Source organism: Hemitrygon akajei, chromosome 2 (assembly GCF_048418815.1).
Source record: "Hemitrygon akajei chromosome 2, sHemAka1.3, whole genome shotgun sequence".
Taxonomy (NCBI): domain Eukaryota; kingdom Metazoa; phylum Chordata; class Chondrichthyes; order Myliobatiformes; family Dasyatidae; genus Hemitrygon; species Hemitrygon akajei.
Window position 1 is genome coordinate 85,678,196 of NC_133125.1, and position 17,482 is coordinate 85,695,677.

General features: G+C 41.1%; 1 protein-coding gene across 3 annotated transcripts in view; it reads right to left on the bottom strand.

Moving 5' to 3' along the window:
- LOC140714318 (contactin-associated protein-like 5) overlaps window positions 1-17,482 on the bottom strand; it is a 1,338,796-nt gene that overhangs the window by 273,957 nt on the left and 1,047,357 nt on the right. For all 3 annotated transcript variants that reach the window (XM_073025479.1, XM_073025472.1, XM_073025488.1), the window contains exon 18: window positions 6,005-6,244. In XM_073025479.1, coding sequence (XP_072881580.1) covers window positions 6,005-6,244 — 240 coding nt within the window. The remainder of the gene's footprint in view (window positions 1-6,004; window positions 6,245-17,482) is intronic.

A 17,482-nucleotide genomic window follows, 5' to 3' on the forward strand; every position in this document is an offset into this window, starting at 1 on the left:
CCTTATACTACCAAGATGGGCAGCTTCAAACATACAGCATATCAGCTTAAAAAACCTTGGTGACATGCACTGCTCACACAACCAGATATCCTGGACTGTATGTCACAGAAGCCAGTTCTTTAAAAGAGCTTTTCAATCACTGTGCCTTTCTCCAAACCAGCCTCCCCTCTACCAACTGTACCTACAGTATGTGTACTAACAGGCTGGCTGGCTGGGAAAGAATGATGTTGGTGTGTAAATCCAGGAATTAAACAAAAGGTTAGTACCACAAGGTACAGAGAGATAGAGGGAAAGAGAGGGAAGGAGAGAGAGGGAGAGAAGGAGAGGGAAAGAGAGAGAGAGGGAGAGAGAGAGGGAGAGGGAGAGGGAGAGAGAAAGAGACAATGACTTGGCCCCCACAGCCACCTGAGGCAACGTTCTGCTGTGTCCTCTGGTCCTAAATTCCCACACCATAGGAAAAATCCTCTTTACATCCACTCTATCATTTGATAGGTTTTAAATGACATCCCCCCTCATTCCTCTGATTTTCAGTGAGTACAGGCCCAGAGCCATCAAATGCTCCTGATATGATAAGACTTTCAATCCTGGAACCATTTTCCTGAATCTCCTTTCAGCTCCCTCCCATCTCAGCATATCCTTTATTAGATAAGGGGCCCAAAACTGCTCAGAACACTCTGTGAGGCCTCACCAGTGCCTGATAAAACCTCAACATTAATCCTTGCTTTTGTATTCTAGTCCTCTCAAAATCAATGCTAACCTTACATTTGCCTTCCTCACCACCAACTTAACATGCAAATTAACCTTTAGGGAATTTTGCATGAGGATTCCCAAGTCCCTTAAAACCTCAGGTTTTTGAATTTCCTCTCCATTTCCTCTCTCTGTGTTTTTACTTCTTCTGACAAAGTCAATGACCACGCGCTTCCTGACACTGTACCACACCTGCCATTTCTTTGCCCATTCTCCAAATCTGTCTGAGTGCTTCTGCAGCCCCTCCTCTTCCTTGAGAGTACTTGCCCCTCCACCTATCTTCGTATCATCCACAATCCTGGCCACAAAGCCCTCATCCATATCACTAATATATAACATAAAAAGAGCAGTCCCAACACAGACCCCTGTGGAACACCACTAGTCGCCCGCAGCCAATCAGAAATGGCTCCCTTTAATCCTACTCTTTGCCTCCTACCAATCAGCCAATCCTCTATCCATGCTTGTACCTTTCCTGTAGTACTATGGGCTCTTAACTTATTAAGCACCTGTCAAATGCCTTCTGAAAATCCAAATACACAACATCCACTGATTCTCCTTTATCTATCCTGCTTGTTATTTCCTCAAAGAATTCCAACAAATTTCTCAGACAAGATTTTCCCTTAAGGAAAGCATGTTGACTTCAGCTTATTCTATCATGTGCCTTCAAGCATGCTTCACAATCGACTCCAACATCTTCCCAACCACCGACGTCAGATTAACTGACCTTTAATTTTCATTCTTCGGCCTCTCTCCCTTCTTAAAGAGCACAGTGATATTTGTAATTTTCCAGTCCTCTGGAACTATGCCAGAACCTATTGATTCTTGAAAGATCATTACTAATGTCTCCACAATCTCTTTAGCCACCTCTTTCCAAACCCTGTGGTGTAGACCATCTGGTTCAGGTGGTTTATCTACCTCAGAACCCTCAGTTTCCCAAGAACCTTCTCCCTGGTAATGGTAACTTCACTCACATCTGCCCCCTGACTCTTGAATTTGCACTATACTACTAGTGTCTTCCACAGCAAAGGACTAAAGCAAAATACTTATTCAGTATTCAGTTCATCCGCCATCTCCTTGCCCCCTATTACTAATTCTCCAGCGTCATTTATCAGTAGTCTAATATCTACTTTCACACTTTATATATCTGAAGAAACTTGGTATCCTCTTTCATATTATTGGCTAGCTTATCTCCGTATTCCATCTTTTCCCTCTTTCCGACTTTTTTAAAGCTTCCCAGTCCATTAACTTCCCACTAATTTTTGCTCTATTATATACCCTCCCTTTGTTGGCTTTGACTTTGCTTGTCAGCAACGATTGCATCATCCTGCTTTTAAAATACTTCTTCTCTGGAACGTATCTATCCTGTGCCTTCTGAATTGTTCCCAGAACCTCCAGCCATTGCTGTTCTGTTGTCACTCCTGCTAGTGTTCCCTTCCAATCATTTTGGTCCACCTCCCTTCTCATGCTTCTGTAATTCACTTTTCTCCACTGTAATACGGATACATCTGAGATTAGCTTCTCCTTCTCAAACTGCAGCGTAAATTCTATCATATTATGATTGCCCTCTCATGGTTTTTTTTTACCTTCAATTCCCTAAACAAATCTGGTTCATTACAGTTAAATGAACTTACCCACTATATGAGTGCATCCTTTCTCTCCCCATGATAAATACTAATCTCTTTGACATCTTTTGCAAATTAGCACCCTTTGGGTTATGGCAGCAAACTGGCTAATTTACTAAATCAGTTAATCTGAAGCTGAGAGAAATAATTCAGAGGCATAAGATTAAATCCTATTTCAATTTTAGAAATAAAAATGAAATACTTATATTGAAAAGAATGAAATTGATAAATTGTTAAACTTATTTTTATATAATTCTTTATTCTGTAAATTTGACTGTTGGAATTTTTTGTTGGATATTACGTCCTGATCAACAGGCCACAGCAAATTCCAAATACATGTAAATGAGGATACGTGACAAATAGGTGATCCTTGATGAAGTTGATCTTTAAATTGTTAAATAGCTTTATTATTTTCACATGTATTGAGGTACAGTGAAAGAAAACGGCAACAAATTCCCACAGATACTGCACAGACACTGAGTTTCTCCAGCAGATTGTTGCTCCATCTTTCAGCATCTGCACTGGCTTATGTCTACAGTGAAAAACTTGTCTTGCATAGTATTCATACAGATCAATTCATTCCAACAGTGCATTGAGGTAGTGCAAAGTAAAACAATAATGGAATGCTAATTGCAAAATAAAGTGTTATAGTTATAGAGAAAGTGCATTATGCAGATAAACAATAAGGTGCAAGATCATAACTCCTGGGAGTGAACATCACACACAAACTCTCATGGTTCCAGAACACGTTCTGCACAGTCATGAAAGCTCGACTTTTTGAGGAGACCGAAGGGAGCTGGACTCTGCATATTCATATTCATGTCTGTCTATAGATGTGCAATAGATAGTTTCCTAACAAGCTGCTTCACTGCTTGGTATGGAAACAATACTGTGGCAGACAGGAAGATTCTACAATGGGTAATCAAAACTGTCCAACGCATCACCAGCACCAACTGCACCAACCTACCCAACCTACCCACCATCAAGGACATATGTACAGAAAGATGCCAGAAAAGGATCAGTAACATCATGAAATATTCCATACATCCTGCTCATGGACTGTTTGTCCCACACCCATCAGGGAGGAGGCTACACAGCATCCACACCAGGATCACTTGATTTCAGAACAGTTTCATTCCCAAAACAATTCCTCTTAACTCGACCACCGCTTTATTGTTTCCAGTCAGTCACTTTATGGGCATGTTATCAATCCATGGATAGAAGCTATCTTATGTATTTATATTCATTGTGTGTGTTTTATTATTATTGAGTTATTTATTTTCTGTGCTTTTGTTGTGCTGTATTGGATCTGGGTTAACAATTATTGCATTCTCCTTACACTTGTGTACAAAAGTGACATTAAACAAACTTGAATCTTGAATAATGACTTAGATCATGAGGTCAAGAGTCCATCTTATCGAATTAGGGAACTATCAATTGTCTATTAATGGTGAGGTCAAGCTGTCCTTGAGACTGGTAGTATGTGCTTTCAGATTTGTATCTTCTGCCTAATGTGGAAGTTCTGGGGGTGGGGGGGAGAAGAGAGAATATTGTAGGGGATGGGGTCTTTTATTATGCTGGCTGTTTTACCAAAACAGTGAAAAGTATAGGCAGAGTCCATAGTTTTAATTATGTGCTGAGCTGTGTCCACGAGTCTGCAGATTCTTGCAGTCACATGCAGAGCAATTGCCATGTCCAGCAGTGATACATCCAGATAGGATGCTTCCTGTGGTGCATCAATAAAAAATGCAGGGTCAAAGTAGACATGTAAAGTTTATTATTGCATTTTGTGTAGGAAATCTGTTCTCATTTCATAATGTAGCCCCATTTGTGACTTCAGAACTAACAAGATGTCTTTTAATTTACTTCTGAAATAGCTCAGTTGAAAGGACCATACTGGCCTTGGTGTGAAATAAGAAATCATTTCTGAGGGGCAGCTAAGAATATAAGATATAGGACCTGAAATAGGCCATTCCTCCCATCATGTCTCATTTATAATCCCTCTCAAGCCTATTCTTCTGCCTTTCCCCCGTAACCTTTGCACACTTACTAATCAAGGAATTGTCAACCTCTGTTTTAAATATATCCAGTGACCTGATCCACACAGCCATCTGTGGCAATGAGTTCCACAGATCCACCTGCCTCTGGCTAAAGAAATGTTTCCTTGCCTCTGTTCTAAAAGGATGTCCTTCTATTCAGAGGCTGTACCTTCCGGGTCTAGAATGTCCTGCCTTGGGAATCATCCTCTCAATGTCTAATCTATCTAGGCCTTTCAATATTTGGTAGTTTTCAATGAGATCCGCTCCATTCTTCTAAACCCCAGCAAGTACAGGCCCAGAGCTATCAAACACTCTTCATACATTAACCCTTTCATTCCCAAGATCATTCTTGTGAATGTCCTCAGGACAATCTTCTACACCAGCATATCTTCCCTTAGATAAAAAGCTCAAAATCGCTCACAATTGCCAACACCTTATAAAGCCTCAGCATTACTTCCTTGCTTTTAACTTCTAGTCCTCTCGAAATGAATGCTAACATTGAATTTGCCTTCTTTCCTACCAATTCAACCTATGGTACAAGTTAACCTTTAGGGAATCCTGCACAGGGGTTCCCAAGTCCCTTTGCACCTTTGATTTCTGAATTCGATCCCTGTTCTTTGCACTACTTATCTTAATTTAACTATGTAACACACACACACACACACACACACACACACACACACACACACACACACACACACACACAGAGAGGCTTAATGTAATTCTATTTTTTGTTTATTTATCATGTATTGCATTGTACTGCTGCCACAAAGTTAATAAATTTCACGGCACACACTGGTGATATTAAACTTGATTCTGATTCTGATTTAGAAAATACTCTGTGCCTTTATTTCTTCTACCAAAGTACATGGCCATTCACATCCCTACGTTATATTCCATCAGCACAGGAACACTGGTTAAGATACTGGGCTAAGATTTAAAGTGTATAGGTCTAGAGAGACAAGTTTGTATCCTATCATGGAAACTTTAAAATCAAGTAATCAAATAAGCCTGGAATAAAAAGCTAATTGTGATGATGGAGTCCATGAAAGCCTTGGATAGTTGCAAAGACCAGTCTGGTTCACTAATGTTTTCTAGGGTTGGAAATCTACCATCCATGATGCCTGTCATCTGCAGCTACACCAGACTGATTCCCCTGTGAACGCCCTGTGCTCATTAGGTTCCGGGACCTCTGGAGACAGATAGTAAGCGCTGGTCTTTTTAGTAATGTTAACACCCCTATACTAAATAAAAGCAATTTTTGAGGGTGGTATGGATTGCATATAGAGCTCACAAACAGCAAACTGCTACCTGAAGAAGATTAAATTGACTTAACTATGCAAGTAACGAGCAGCAATGATCTACTGGTAAATTGTTTTCAGTGAAGTATTTGCCTTGTTCAATTAACCATGTGATTTGGCTTACATGGTAATTGTGCCCTTGTGAAAAATTAATATATCCATTAAAAATACTTGTATAAACAGTTATTGCATCGCTCCATGCAAATAACATTAGATAATATCATGTTTTATCATCAATATGATCTGATGCCCAGCTGCACTTAAGCAAGTAGGAGACCAAATTCCCACATCCTACCTTTCTTGCAGAATGGCCCATTGTAGGCAGAGTGGCCACAGTCACAGGAGTAGCCATTATATTTTTCGATACACCTCCCGCCATTGTGGCACAGATTGCCATAGCTGCTGCAGTGTCCAGGGCACCCTGGCTTCACCCCAGGGGTCATTTTTGCTCTCTCTTCAAGGTCAAGAGTTACTCCATTTAATTGAAGGGACCGGATGCAGCCAAGGAATCCTTTCTGCCTTGATGCTGTTCCTCCTGAAATTGGAACAAAGCACATTTCAAATTTCTAGTCTGTAGTTTTCTACTTTCAAGGGTTTACTTAACCTCTTAACTGGAACATCCATGGCTAAATCAGAAAAAAAAAATTAACAGCAAAAGGCAATGTGCCAATTCCATTATCCTTTCAATCTGTTCTACTTTATATATATCAATGATCTATGCATGTTTCCCTCTCTACCATACAGATAACTTCATAAAATGAAAAACATTTCATCTGAAACACCAAATAGATTTATTGTACCATAATCCTAGGTTAATTGAACCACCATGCAGCAATTCTGTTCGAATGCAAAAGGTACACAGTTAACACAACTAACAATCTCACATTCCATTTCAATTGAATGTCATCAAAATGCCCGAAATAGTCTGTAAAAATTCACTTTACTCTACTCTGGAAGCTGTTCACATTTCCTGTTCAATTGTTCTCACTTAGGTCCTTAAGATTGTCATATCTGAGGCGGGGTGGGGATGAGCTCCCACTACCTATTAAATGCTCCCAATCGCATGCGTCTCAAATAGCCTCTGACAACCAAGTCCAGCTCCTGGACCTCGGTGTGGCATAGATAACAAGCCTGGTGGAACTATTTTTACTGACAGGAAAAGGGGCAAAGTTGGGTTGCTGGCACCTTAAAACCAGTTGCTAAGGCAGATGGGGCTTGTTAGCCATGGTAGACAGCTCATGAGAAAAAGGACAACAGTGGGGTATTCATTCAGCCGAAGATGAATCCCTGAATATTTTCCAATACACCAATTCAAAGCAGTCTTACAGCTCCTCTAGGAGACGGAAAACACTGATCTCAAACCTCTGCTGCTTTGCAGCAATACCCACTCATGGGAAAGGCTTCAGCAGTAAACGCGAAGGAAAAATCCAGAGATGGAGTCCCTAAGGCAATCCTAGGTTGTGTTCAATACTGACTGGCAATTCATGTGACACCACTGATGCCAGTCTGAGTCAGTATCTGCCATTCCTTTGGATTCATCAGCTATGTGGAGTGGGGTTGCTTGCACCATGGGCAGCAGTTGAATCTACATGTTGTACCGCCCTGGCTTGTGTATTGAACGTAGACAGCTAGAATCAACATCCATAGTTGACCATGATTAAAGGAGGGCCTCTCTGCTACACATACATCCGACACTTACAAATGTTCAGTATCTTTCTCTCCCTGTGACAGTGCATGGACGGTCAAACTCTCTATCACTCTTTCTCTCCCTCTATCTCTCACTCTCCCTCCCTCTGCCCCCCAGTACAGGTACATATACAGTGTGTGGATGGTCAAACTCTCTCTCTCTCTCTCTCTCTCTCTCTCTCTCTCTCTCTCTCTCTGGTAGAGGTAGATGTACAGTGTGTGGATAGTCAAATTCTCTCTCTCTCTCTCTCTCTCTCTCTCTCTCTCTGGTACAGGTAGATATACAGTGTGTGGATGGTCAAATTCTCTCTCTCTCTCTCTCTCTCTCTCTCTGGTACAGGTAGATATACAGTGTGTGGATGGTCAAATTCTCTCTCTCTCTCTCTCTCTCTCTCTCTGGTACAGGTAGATATACAGTGTGTGGATGGATAAACTCTCTCTCTCTCTCTCTCTCTCTCTCTCTCTGGTACAGGTAGATGTACTCTGTGTGGATGGTCAAATTCTCTGTCTCTCTCTCTCTCTCTCTCTTTCTCTCTCTCTGCTACAGGTGTACAGTGTGTACAGATGTACAGTGTGTGGATGGTCAAACTCTCTCTCTCTCTGGTACAGGTAGATGTACTGTGTGTGGATGGATAAATTCTCTCTCTCTCTCGCTCTCTCTCTCTCTGCTACAGATGTACAGTGTGTGGATGGTCAAACTCTCTCTCTGGTACAGGTAGATGTACAGTGTGTGGATGCCCTGTACTGTATTCTTCTATCTCCTGCTTCTCCAACCCATCTCCCTGTTTCCAGACCTTCTGGACCAGGCTTGGACCAAAACCACACTTCTTTGTTAGTGCGAATATGCAATAATCTTTCATTAACAACTCTGACCTTGGAGATTATCCATGACTGAATTTGGCATTAGTAGATCCACAACATTGGCTCTGAGAATAGCAATCTCGCACATAAAATAGGGCTAACCGAATGAGAGAGCAGAGCACAGTGCAGGCATTTTTCTCCACTCTGTTGTCTGACTGTAGAGATACCACACAGAACAGCCCACTCTGGCCCTTTGAGACCAGGAACCCACCTGTTTAATGCCAGCCTAATCACAGGACAGTTTACAATGACTGATTACCCTACTAAATGGTACGTCTTAGGAATGTGGGAGGAAACCAGCGCACCCAGAGAAAACCCAAACATTCCATACAGACTTTAACCTACTCCACAACCAATCTAACCCTTCCCTCTTGCACAGCTCATAACCATCTATTTTTAATTTCTCCATGTACCTACCTAAGAGTCTCTTAAATGCTCCTCATGTATCAGCTTTGACCACATAACTCAGTAGTGTGTTCCAGGTACACACCGCTCTCTGTGTAAAAAACTACTTCTGGCATCCTCCCTAAACTTTACATCACTCACCTTAAAAAAACTGTTGTCTTGTATTGGCCATTGCTGCCCTGGGGAAAACACACTGGCTATCCGGTCTAACTTTGCCTTTCATACTCTATCAAGTTGCATCTCAGCTTCCTTTACTCCAACACCCCAGTAACACTAGCTTAGCTATCCAAAGAACACAGGCTTCTGAAATTTAGCCTTCAGCTAATGTCAGGGCGAGATAATTTGTGTTTGTGCAGTTAGTTTTCGAGATCTAGGATGTATCACCTGGGTGATTGGTGGAGGCAGCTGCAATACTCACTTTCAAAAGAGATTTCGATAAGCACTCAAGGAACAAAGATTTAAAGGGCTTTGAGGGAAGATCAGGGAATGGAACTATTTGGATAACTCATCCCAACAAACCAACTGCCCTTTTATTTTCCTGTACCATTCCATCTTGTACCTTTGAGGGGGAGGACAAATGATCAGAGGAACATAAAAATTACTTAAAGGATTCCATGGCTCTTATTTATTCCTTCCTGTAAGTTATATTGTTGTTTTCTATCTTGTTGTCCTGTCTGGGATCATAAAGTTCAATACAGTATTAAATGATAGAGCAACATAATTGACATAATATTTAAGGTCAGGCTGCGATGAAGTGCTGCAGAAGGTAATGGAGAATGTCCCATGAAGGAAACTCATTGTGTATTACTTGTACATTGATTGCCTCAGGGTTTGATCAAATTGTAACCGTGCCAGTAATCAGAATCATGCAGCCTTTCAGTTGCTTCTTGCTGCTGCTTCTGAGGTGATTGGAGTAAAGTTTAAGGGGGATGTCAGAGGTAAATATTTTACACTGAGAGTGGTAGGAGCATGAAATCACAGCCAGGGGTGGTGGTAGAGGCAGATACGTCAGGGACATTTCTTAGTTAGACACATGAGTCATCGGAAAAAGGAGGGCTATGAAGGAGGGAAGGGTTAGATTGATCTGAGAATGGCTTAATAGGTCAGTACAGTATCATGGCCAAAAGGACTGCACTGTGCAGTAATGTTCTATGTTCTATGTACTTGTTCTTGTATGGCAGTACTCAAAGGAAATAAAACAATGGCGACCATATAGATGCGAGGTTTGGTGAAACAATATTAAATATTAACTTTGTCATATGTACAGTGAAATATGTAATTTGCGTCATTAACTGACACAGTTCAAAGAGATTTACTGACCTGTCACCTCTAAGTTGAAACATGGAAACATAGAGCAAAATGCATTATTTGTATCTAATCAAATCGCAAAGGTTATTCTGGGTGCCAACATGGCATGCCCACAAATCATTAACCCAATCCGTAAGTCTTTGGAAAGTGGAAGGAAAACAGAGCATCCTGCGGAAACTCACTTGGCTATGACCAGAATGAATAAGCTCATTACTAAGAGTGGGAGAAATTGTACCCCGATCACTGATCATTGGCACTATAATAATAGTTATACGTTAACTGCTACTCTAACGTTCCACCCGTAATGTAAGCTGGAAAAGTTTCCCAAAAGACTCAGGGAATGTCAGAATTAATAGAGGGACACGGAGAGGAAAACCGTAAGGCACAGATTCCATGTTGTGCTGTGTGATAACATGACAGTTATGCTTCTCCACTGATAATCACTGCGACATGATTTCAAATCCCACCAGGCTATCTAAATTCAGCAAATTAAATACATCTTCAATGAACGGCAGTATCAGTAAAGGACATGATGACACTACCAGATCGTCATAAAAACCCATCTGGTTCAGAAGTGTCCTTTCGGGAAGGGTAGTTGGCAGTAAGTTCTCCGGGAAATGCAAGACCCAGATCAATCTACGTGAATGCTAACTACTCCAAAGACGGGTATTACATACTAATCGTGACAGCGATGCACACACCCATGAAGGAACAAGCAAAATAAACTAATGAAAGGTTGGCTGAAAGCTGGAAGATTTGTGCTCTTGTGACAGGTCCGTCTGGGAGGCAGAGAGCCCCAGCTCTCCTGCTCTGCATCTACATCACAGCAATAGACAGCAGAATGTAGAATGCAGAACTGGATCAGCCCTTTCCACTGGGGAATGTTGGCAATCCATACAAGAGGCAAGGATAAGAAATCTGTATGGTACGATCTATTTCCTGAAAATTAAAACATACTCCTACATTTATCTGTAATGTGGCTTATGTAAGGAAATGAACCGACATGTTCACAGGAGATTCTGCAGATGCTGGTAACACAAAATGCTGGAGGCACTCAGCAGGTCAGGCAGCATCTATGGAAATGAGTAAATAGTCGACATTTCGGGCCGAGACCCTTCATCAGGACTGGAAAGGAAGGGGGGATAAGCCCGAAAGAAAGGTGGGGGAGGGGAAGGAGTACATGCTAGAAGGTGGGGGGTTGAAGTAAGAAGCTGGGAAATGATAGATGGGAGAGTTAACCAGCTGGAGAAGGAGGAATCTGATAGGAAAGTAGATCATGGAAAAAAGGGAAGAAGGAGGAGGAGATGGCAGATGAAGGGAAAACGAGAGGTAAGACGCCAGAGAGGAGCCCTTTGAGGATGAAATATCACAACTCTATTATGCAACAAGCATGAAATCAGACATTATACAATGCTCTTATTACTGTATAGATCTAGATTTTAATTTCAACGAAGAAGAATAAACAGTAAATGCTTCAGGCTGAGAGCTCTCACCTGCCACTGGAAAGGAAACCAGAATTCTGTTCCATTCCTTTCCAGCCCTGATGAAGAGTCTCTGTACGGAATGTTGACTGTTCATTCTACTCCACAGATGCATTTCATTTATATTGCTCAGGAGCACCAGCGTCAGCAGAATCAACTGGGTTTATTATGTGAACTTGAGCTATCGGTAAAATGGCAAACCATCACAGACTCAACAGCTAAAAGCCTGTACATCCTCCCCGTGGAATGCATGGGTTTGCCCTGAGTCCTCTGGTCCCTCCCATAGCCCAAATACAGACCAGTCAGTGGACTAATCAGTCATTGTAAATTGTCCCACGATCAGATGTAGTGTTGAGTTAGGGGTTGCTGGGCCGGTCGGGTGGAGTACTCCACGCTGTGTTACTGAATGATAAAACAAGAAGAGAGCAAAATAATGAGGAAATCTTCATATGTTTATGGACCATTGAGAAATAACAGCAATGTGGGATCTACTTTCCTATCAGATTCCTCCTTCTCCAGCTGGTTAACCATTGTGGGAATCTAACAATATAATTGACAATTGGTACTTATTATCACAAGTACCAAGATACAGTGAAAATTGTTTGCTTCCATGCCATCCAAACAGATCATAAGGCCACTGAGGAAGTGGAAAAGGAGAGTTAAACATAAAGCAGATGCAGAGTATCGCGTTGCTGTTACAGTGTAGTGCCAGCAACCAAATAAAGTGCAATATAAGGGTGATTTGATCTATTTGCTTTGTAAAATTTGTGTATAATTTAATGATTGGAAGGAAGTTTAGGGGTGGATGTCAAGAGATAGGTTCTTTACCTATCTTCAGAGAGTTGTGTGCGCAAGCAATGCCTTGCCAGGGGCAGTGGTAGAGGCTGATACATTTGGGACATTTAAAAAAATCTTAGATAAACTCACGAAAAATAGAAAATAGAGGGTTGTATAGGAGGGAAGTGTTTGGTTGATCTTAGAGTAGGTTAAAAGGTAGGCACAATATTATGGGCTGAATGCCTGTACTCTGCTGTAATTTTCTGTGGTCTATGTTTTTACTTGTAGGTATTGCTTTTATGGAGTTACATACCAGTGATGCAGCTGCAAGTAAATTTTTCATTGCACCTCTGATTACACAACATTGTGCTCATGGCAATAAACTAAACTTAAACAGTGATTTTCTGACTAGGTGTCTCTATGGAAGAGAAACCTTGGCTTGTCACACCTGGGAAGGAGGGAGCTGGTCAGTGCGAAAGACAGTAGTAAGGCATGGTTTATCATCAATGAAGTTTGTAATACAGCTTTGTGTGGTGGAGGGGTATTGACTAACTGCATTACAGCCTACTATGGAAACACCTTGCCTTTGAACAGAAAATCCTACAAAAGGTAGTGGAATCAGCCCAATACATCATGGGTAAAGCCCTCCAAACCACTGAGCATATCTGCATGAAATAGTGTCACAGGAAAGCAGCATCCATCATCAGAAATCCCCACCATACAGGTCATGCTCTCTTCTTGCTGCTGCCATCAGGTAGAAAGTACAAGAGCCTCAGGACTCGCAACACCAGGTTCAAGAACAGTTATTTCCCCTCAACCATCAGCCACTTGAATAAAAAGAGATGACTACGATCAGTTGCCGCATCATTGAAATGATATTGATCCCATTACCTCATGTTCTTGTAATTTATTGCGATGTATTTATACTTGCTTTTGCATGTTTTGCATTCCAGTTGATTGATCCTGCTACAGTTAATATTGTGTAGATTTGCTGAGTATGCCCATAAGAAAATGATTCTCAGGGTTTTGAATGGTGACATTTATGTACTTTGATAATCGAATTTACTTTAAAATTTGAACTTTGAATCAGTCATGGCATATGTCATGAAATGAGTTGTTTTGTGGCAGCAGTGTATTACAATACATATTAATAAAAACTATAAATTACAATAAGAAAGTAAGTATAGAAAAAGAAAATTAAATAAAATAAGTAGTGCAAAAAGAGAGGGAAAAATAGTGAGGTAGAGTTCATGGGTTCATTGTCCATTCAGAATCTGATGTCAGAGGAGAAAAAGCTGTTCCTGCAACACTGAGTGTGTGTCTTCAAGCTCCTGCTGAGATCAGAACTGGCTAAATATTGACCACATTGAGACAGGGGAAGGATGGCAGGGTACAAACCATGGTGTACAAAGGGCGTTATAAATCTAGTCATGAAGAAAAGCAAATGAAAGGTTCACAAAATCTAGGTAATTATAGAGATCTAGAAGATTATAAGGCTAGCAGGAAGGAGATTAAGAATGAAATTAGGAGAGCCAGAAGGGACCATGAGAAGGCCTTGGTGGACAGATTTAAGGAAAACCCCAAGTCATTCTACAAGTATGTGAAGAGCAAGGGGATAAGATGTGAGAGAATAGGACCAATCAAGTGTGAGAGTGGAAAAGTGTGTATGGAACAACAGGAGATAGCAGAGATACTTAATGAATTTTACTTAATGAAGGAAGAGCAGTAGATGTGGTGTATATGGATGTCAGCAAGGCATTTGATAAATTACTCCATGCAAGGCTCATTGAGAAAGTAAGAGGCATGAGATCCAAGGGGACATTGCTTTGTCGATTCAGAATTGGCTTGCCCACAGAAGGCAGAGTGGTAGTAGACGGGTCATATTCTGCATGGAGGTCAGTCACCAGTGGTGTGCCTCAGGGATCTGTTCTGGGACCCCTACTCTTTGTGATTTTTATAAATGACCTGGATGAGGAAGTGGAGGGATGGGTTAGTAAATTTACTGATGACACAAAGGTTGGAGGTGTTGTGGGTAGTGTGGAGGGCTGTCAGAGGTTACAGCAGGACATTGATAGGATGCAAAACTGGGCTGAGAAGTGGCAGATGGAGTTCAATGCAGATAAGTGTGAGGTGGTTCATTTTGGTAGGGCAAATATGATGGCAGAACATAGCATTAATGGCAACACTCATGGCAGTGTGGAGGATCAGTGGGATCTTTGGGTCCGAGTCCATAGGACACTCAATGCTGCTGTGCAGGTTTACTCTGTGGTTAAGAAGGCATATGGTGCATTGGCCTCCATCAATCGTGGAATTGAGTTTAGGAGCTGAGAGGTAATGTTGCAGCTATATATGACCATGGCCAGACCCCATTTGGAGTACTATGCTCAGTTCTTGTTGCCTCACTCCAGGAAGGACATAGAAACCATAGAAATGGTGCAGAGGAGATTAACAAGGATGTTGCCTGGATTGGGGAGCATGCCTTATGAGAATAGGTTGAATGAACTCAGCCTTTTCTCCTTGGAGTGATGGAGGATGAGAGGTGAAATGTTAGAGTTGCATAAGATGATGAGAGGCATTGATCGTGTGGATAGTCAGAGGCTTTTTCCCAGGGCTGAAATGGCTAGCATGAGAGGGCATAGTTTTAAGGTGCTTAGAAGTCGGCACAGAGGAGATGACAAGGGTAAGTTTTTTACGCAGAGTGGTGAGTGCGTGGAATGGGGTGACGGTGGTGGAGGTGGATACAATAGGGTCTTTTAAGAGTCTCTTGGATAGGTACATGGAGCTTAGAAAAATAGAGGGTTATGGGTAACCCTAGGTAATTTCTAAAGTAAGGACATGTTTGGCACAGTTTTGTGAGCCGATAGGCCTGTATTGTGCTGTAGGTTTTCTAAGTTCTATGTTTTCTAGTTATAAGGAGCACTGCCACAAGAAAGCACCATCCATCATTTATTTTATTGCTATTCATTTATTTAGAGATATAGCATGAAATTAGCCCTTCCATCCTTTTGAGATGTGCCAGCCAGCAACCCACAATTAACCCTAACCTAATCACCGACAGTTTACAATGACCAACTAGCCTACTAACTGAGATGTCTTTGGGTTGTGGGAGGGAACGGATAAAGGCATTACAGCTGACTTTGGAATCAAACTCCGACACCCAAAGCTGTAATAGCACTGTGCTAATCGCTGTGCTGCTATGGCATCTCAATGACTCCCGCCATCCAGGCCATGCTCTCTTTATGCTGTTGCTTTAGGTCCCACAGTTATCACCCCTCAACAACCAGCCTCCTGAAACAGTGTGAATAACTTCACTCACCTCAACACTGAAGTGATTCCACAAGTGACTCACTTTCAAGGACTATACCACTCATGTTCTCTGTATTATTTAATTACGTATTTGTTTCTTTGTTTTTTTTCTATTGATTCATTTTGGGTTTTTTTGTATTGCAGTTTGTCTTCTTTACACATTGATTGTTTGTCAGATTATGTTCAGTTTTCATGTCCAGTTGTTTCAGTGTGTAATTTTTCTTTGATTCTATTCTATTTCTTTGTTCTACTGTGAATGCTTGAATGAATCTCAGGGTAATAAATTTACTTTGAACTTTGAACTTTGAAAAGGATGCATCCAATTGATCAACCCAACATCCAAGCAACAAACTTCACTTTCAACTTGGCATATGATAGTCAGGTAAGACTTTTTGCTTTGAGCATTTCTCTTTGAAACAATTTCAGTGGAAAAAAATCTATAGTTCAATTTATTTAAAGAAGACATCAAGAACTATAGCTGACACCTCGGCAAAGTTTGATCTGTTTTTTCATTCATATAAAATAGCTTCATGACTTTCAAAATCACTGTAAATATTGCTGGAAACAAGTATTGAAATTTTTATCATGATTTTCTGGTAGCAAAAAATTTAAGCCACTGCAATGATTAAATTATTTAGCCAACATAGATCATATTATATTTTTCACACTTCCTCATGATATTGAGTCTATGTTCTCTCTGGGAAAATACTTTGCCCTCAGTCAATACAATAAATATTGTTTTTGCAATTTTTAAATATCTCTGATATTTAAAGATGCTTCAAAACTGTTCATTGATTCAAATAATATGGAAATAGAAATTATTAAATACATTTAATTCAAACACTTTCAAGGCAACAATAATATAAACATTTTAAAAAACTATTAATTTATTTTAAGGTTTTTGGCTTAGGCAGCAGCAGTAAAAAGAAATAGACAGTGAACATTTTGAGGCGAGACCATTCATCTAGACTGAAAGTTTAGAATGGAGATAGCCACTATAAAGAGGTGGAGGAAAAGGGCGGGGCATGAGCTGGCAGGGGGAACTAAGTGAAGATGGATGATAGGCAGATGGGGAAGGGAGAATGGGAATGGAGACGAAAGCTGAGAAATGATGGGTGAAAACAACAAAGGGCTGAAGATGATGGAATCTGATGGGGGGGAGGAGGAGCTTTGGAATCGAAGGATGAAGATGGGATTGGCACATGGGAGCAGTGGGGGAGTGAAACCAGGGCAACAGTGGGAGGAGGGTGAGGGTGATTTGTCTTCTTTTGCACATTGCTGGCTTCTCAGTCTTTGTTTATGTAAAGTTTTTCATAAACTCTATTGTATTTGTGTATTTTCTTGTAAATGCTTGCAAGAAAATGTATCTCAATGGTGATATAAGACCATAGAACCGTAAGATATAGGGCAGAATTAGGCCATTTGGCTCATTGACTCTGCTCTGCCATTTCAACATGCCTAACCAATTTCCCTCTCAGCCCCAATCTCCTGACTTCTCACTATAACTTTTCGTACCCTAATGAATCTATCACCCTCTGCCTTAAATATACCCTATGGTTTGAGCTCCACAGCTGACTGTGGCAATGAATTCCACAGATTCTCCACTCTCTGGCTGAAGAAATTCCTCCTCATCTCCATTCTAAATGGAAAACCCTCTATCCTGAGGCGGTGCCCTTTGGTCCTAGATCTCCTCACCATGGAAACCTACTCTCCACATGCATTCTATCGAAGCTTCATTCAACGTTCAATAGGTTTCAATGAGATTCCCCTCATAAAGCCTCAATATTACATCCTTGCTTTTATATTCTAGTCCTCTGGAAATGCATTTACTTCCGGGGTACCTTGGAAATGGTGATCACATGCAGCACGGCTCAACGGATACAATTAAATTTTCCCATTTCAGCCTGATACCGCTGAGAATTACAACTGCTTCCAAGGTCTGTACAGTT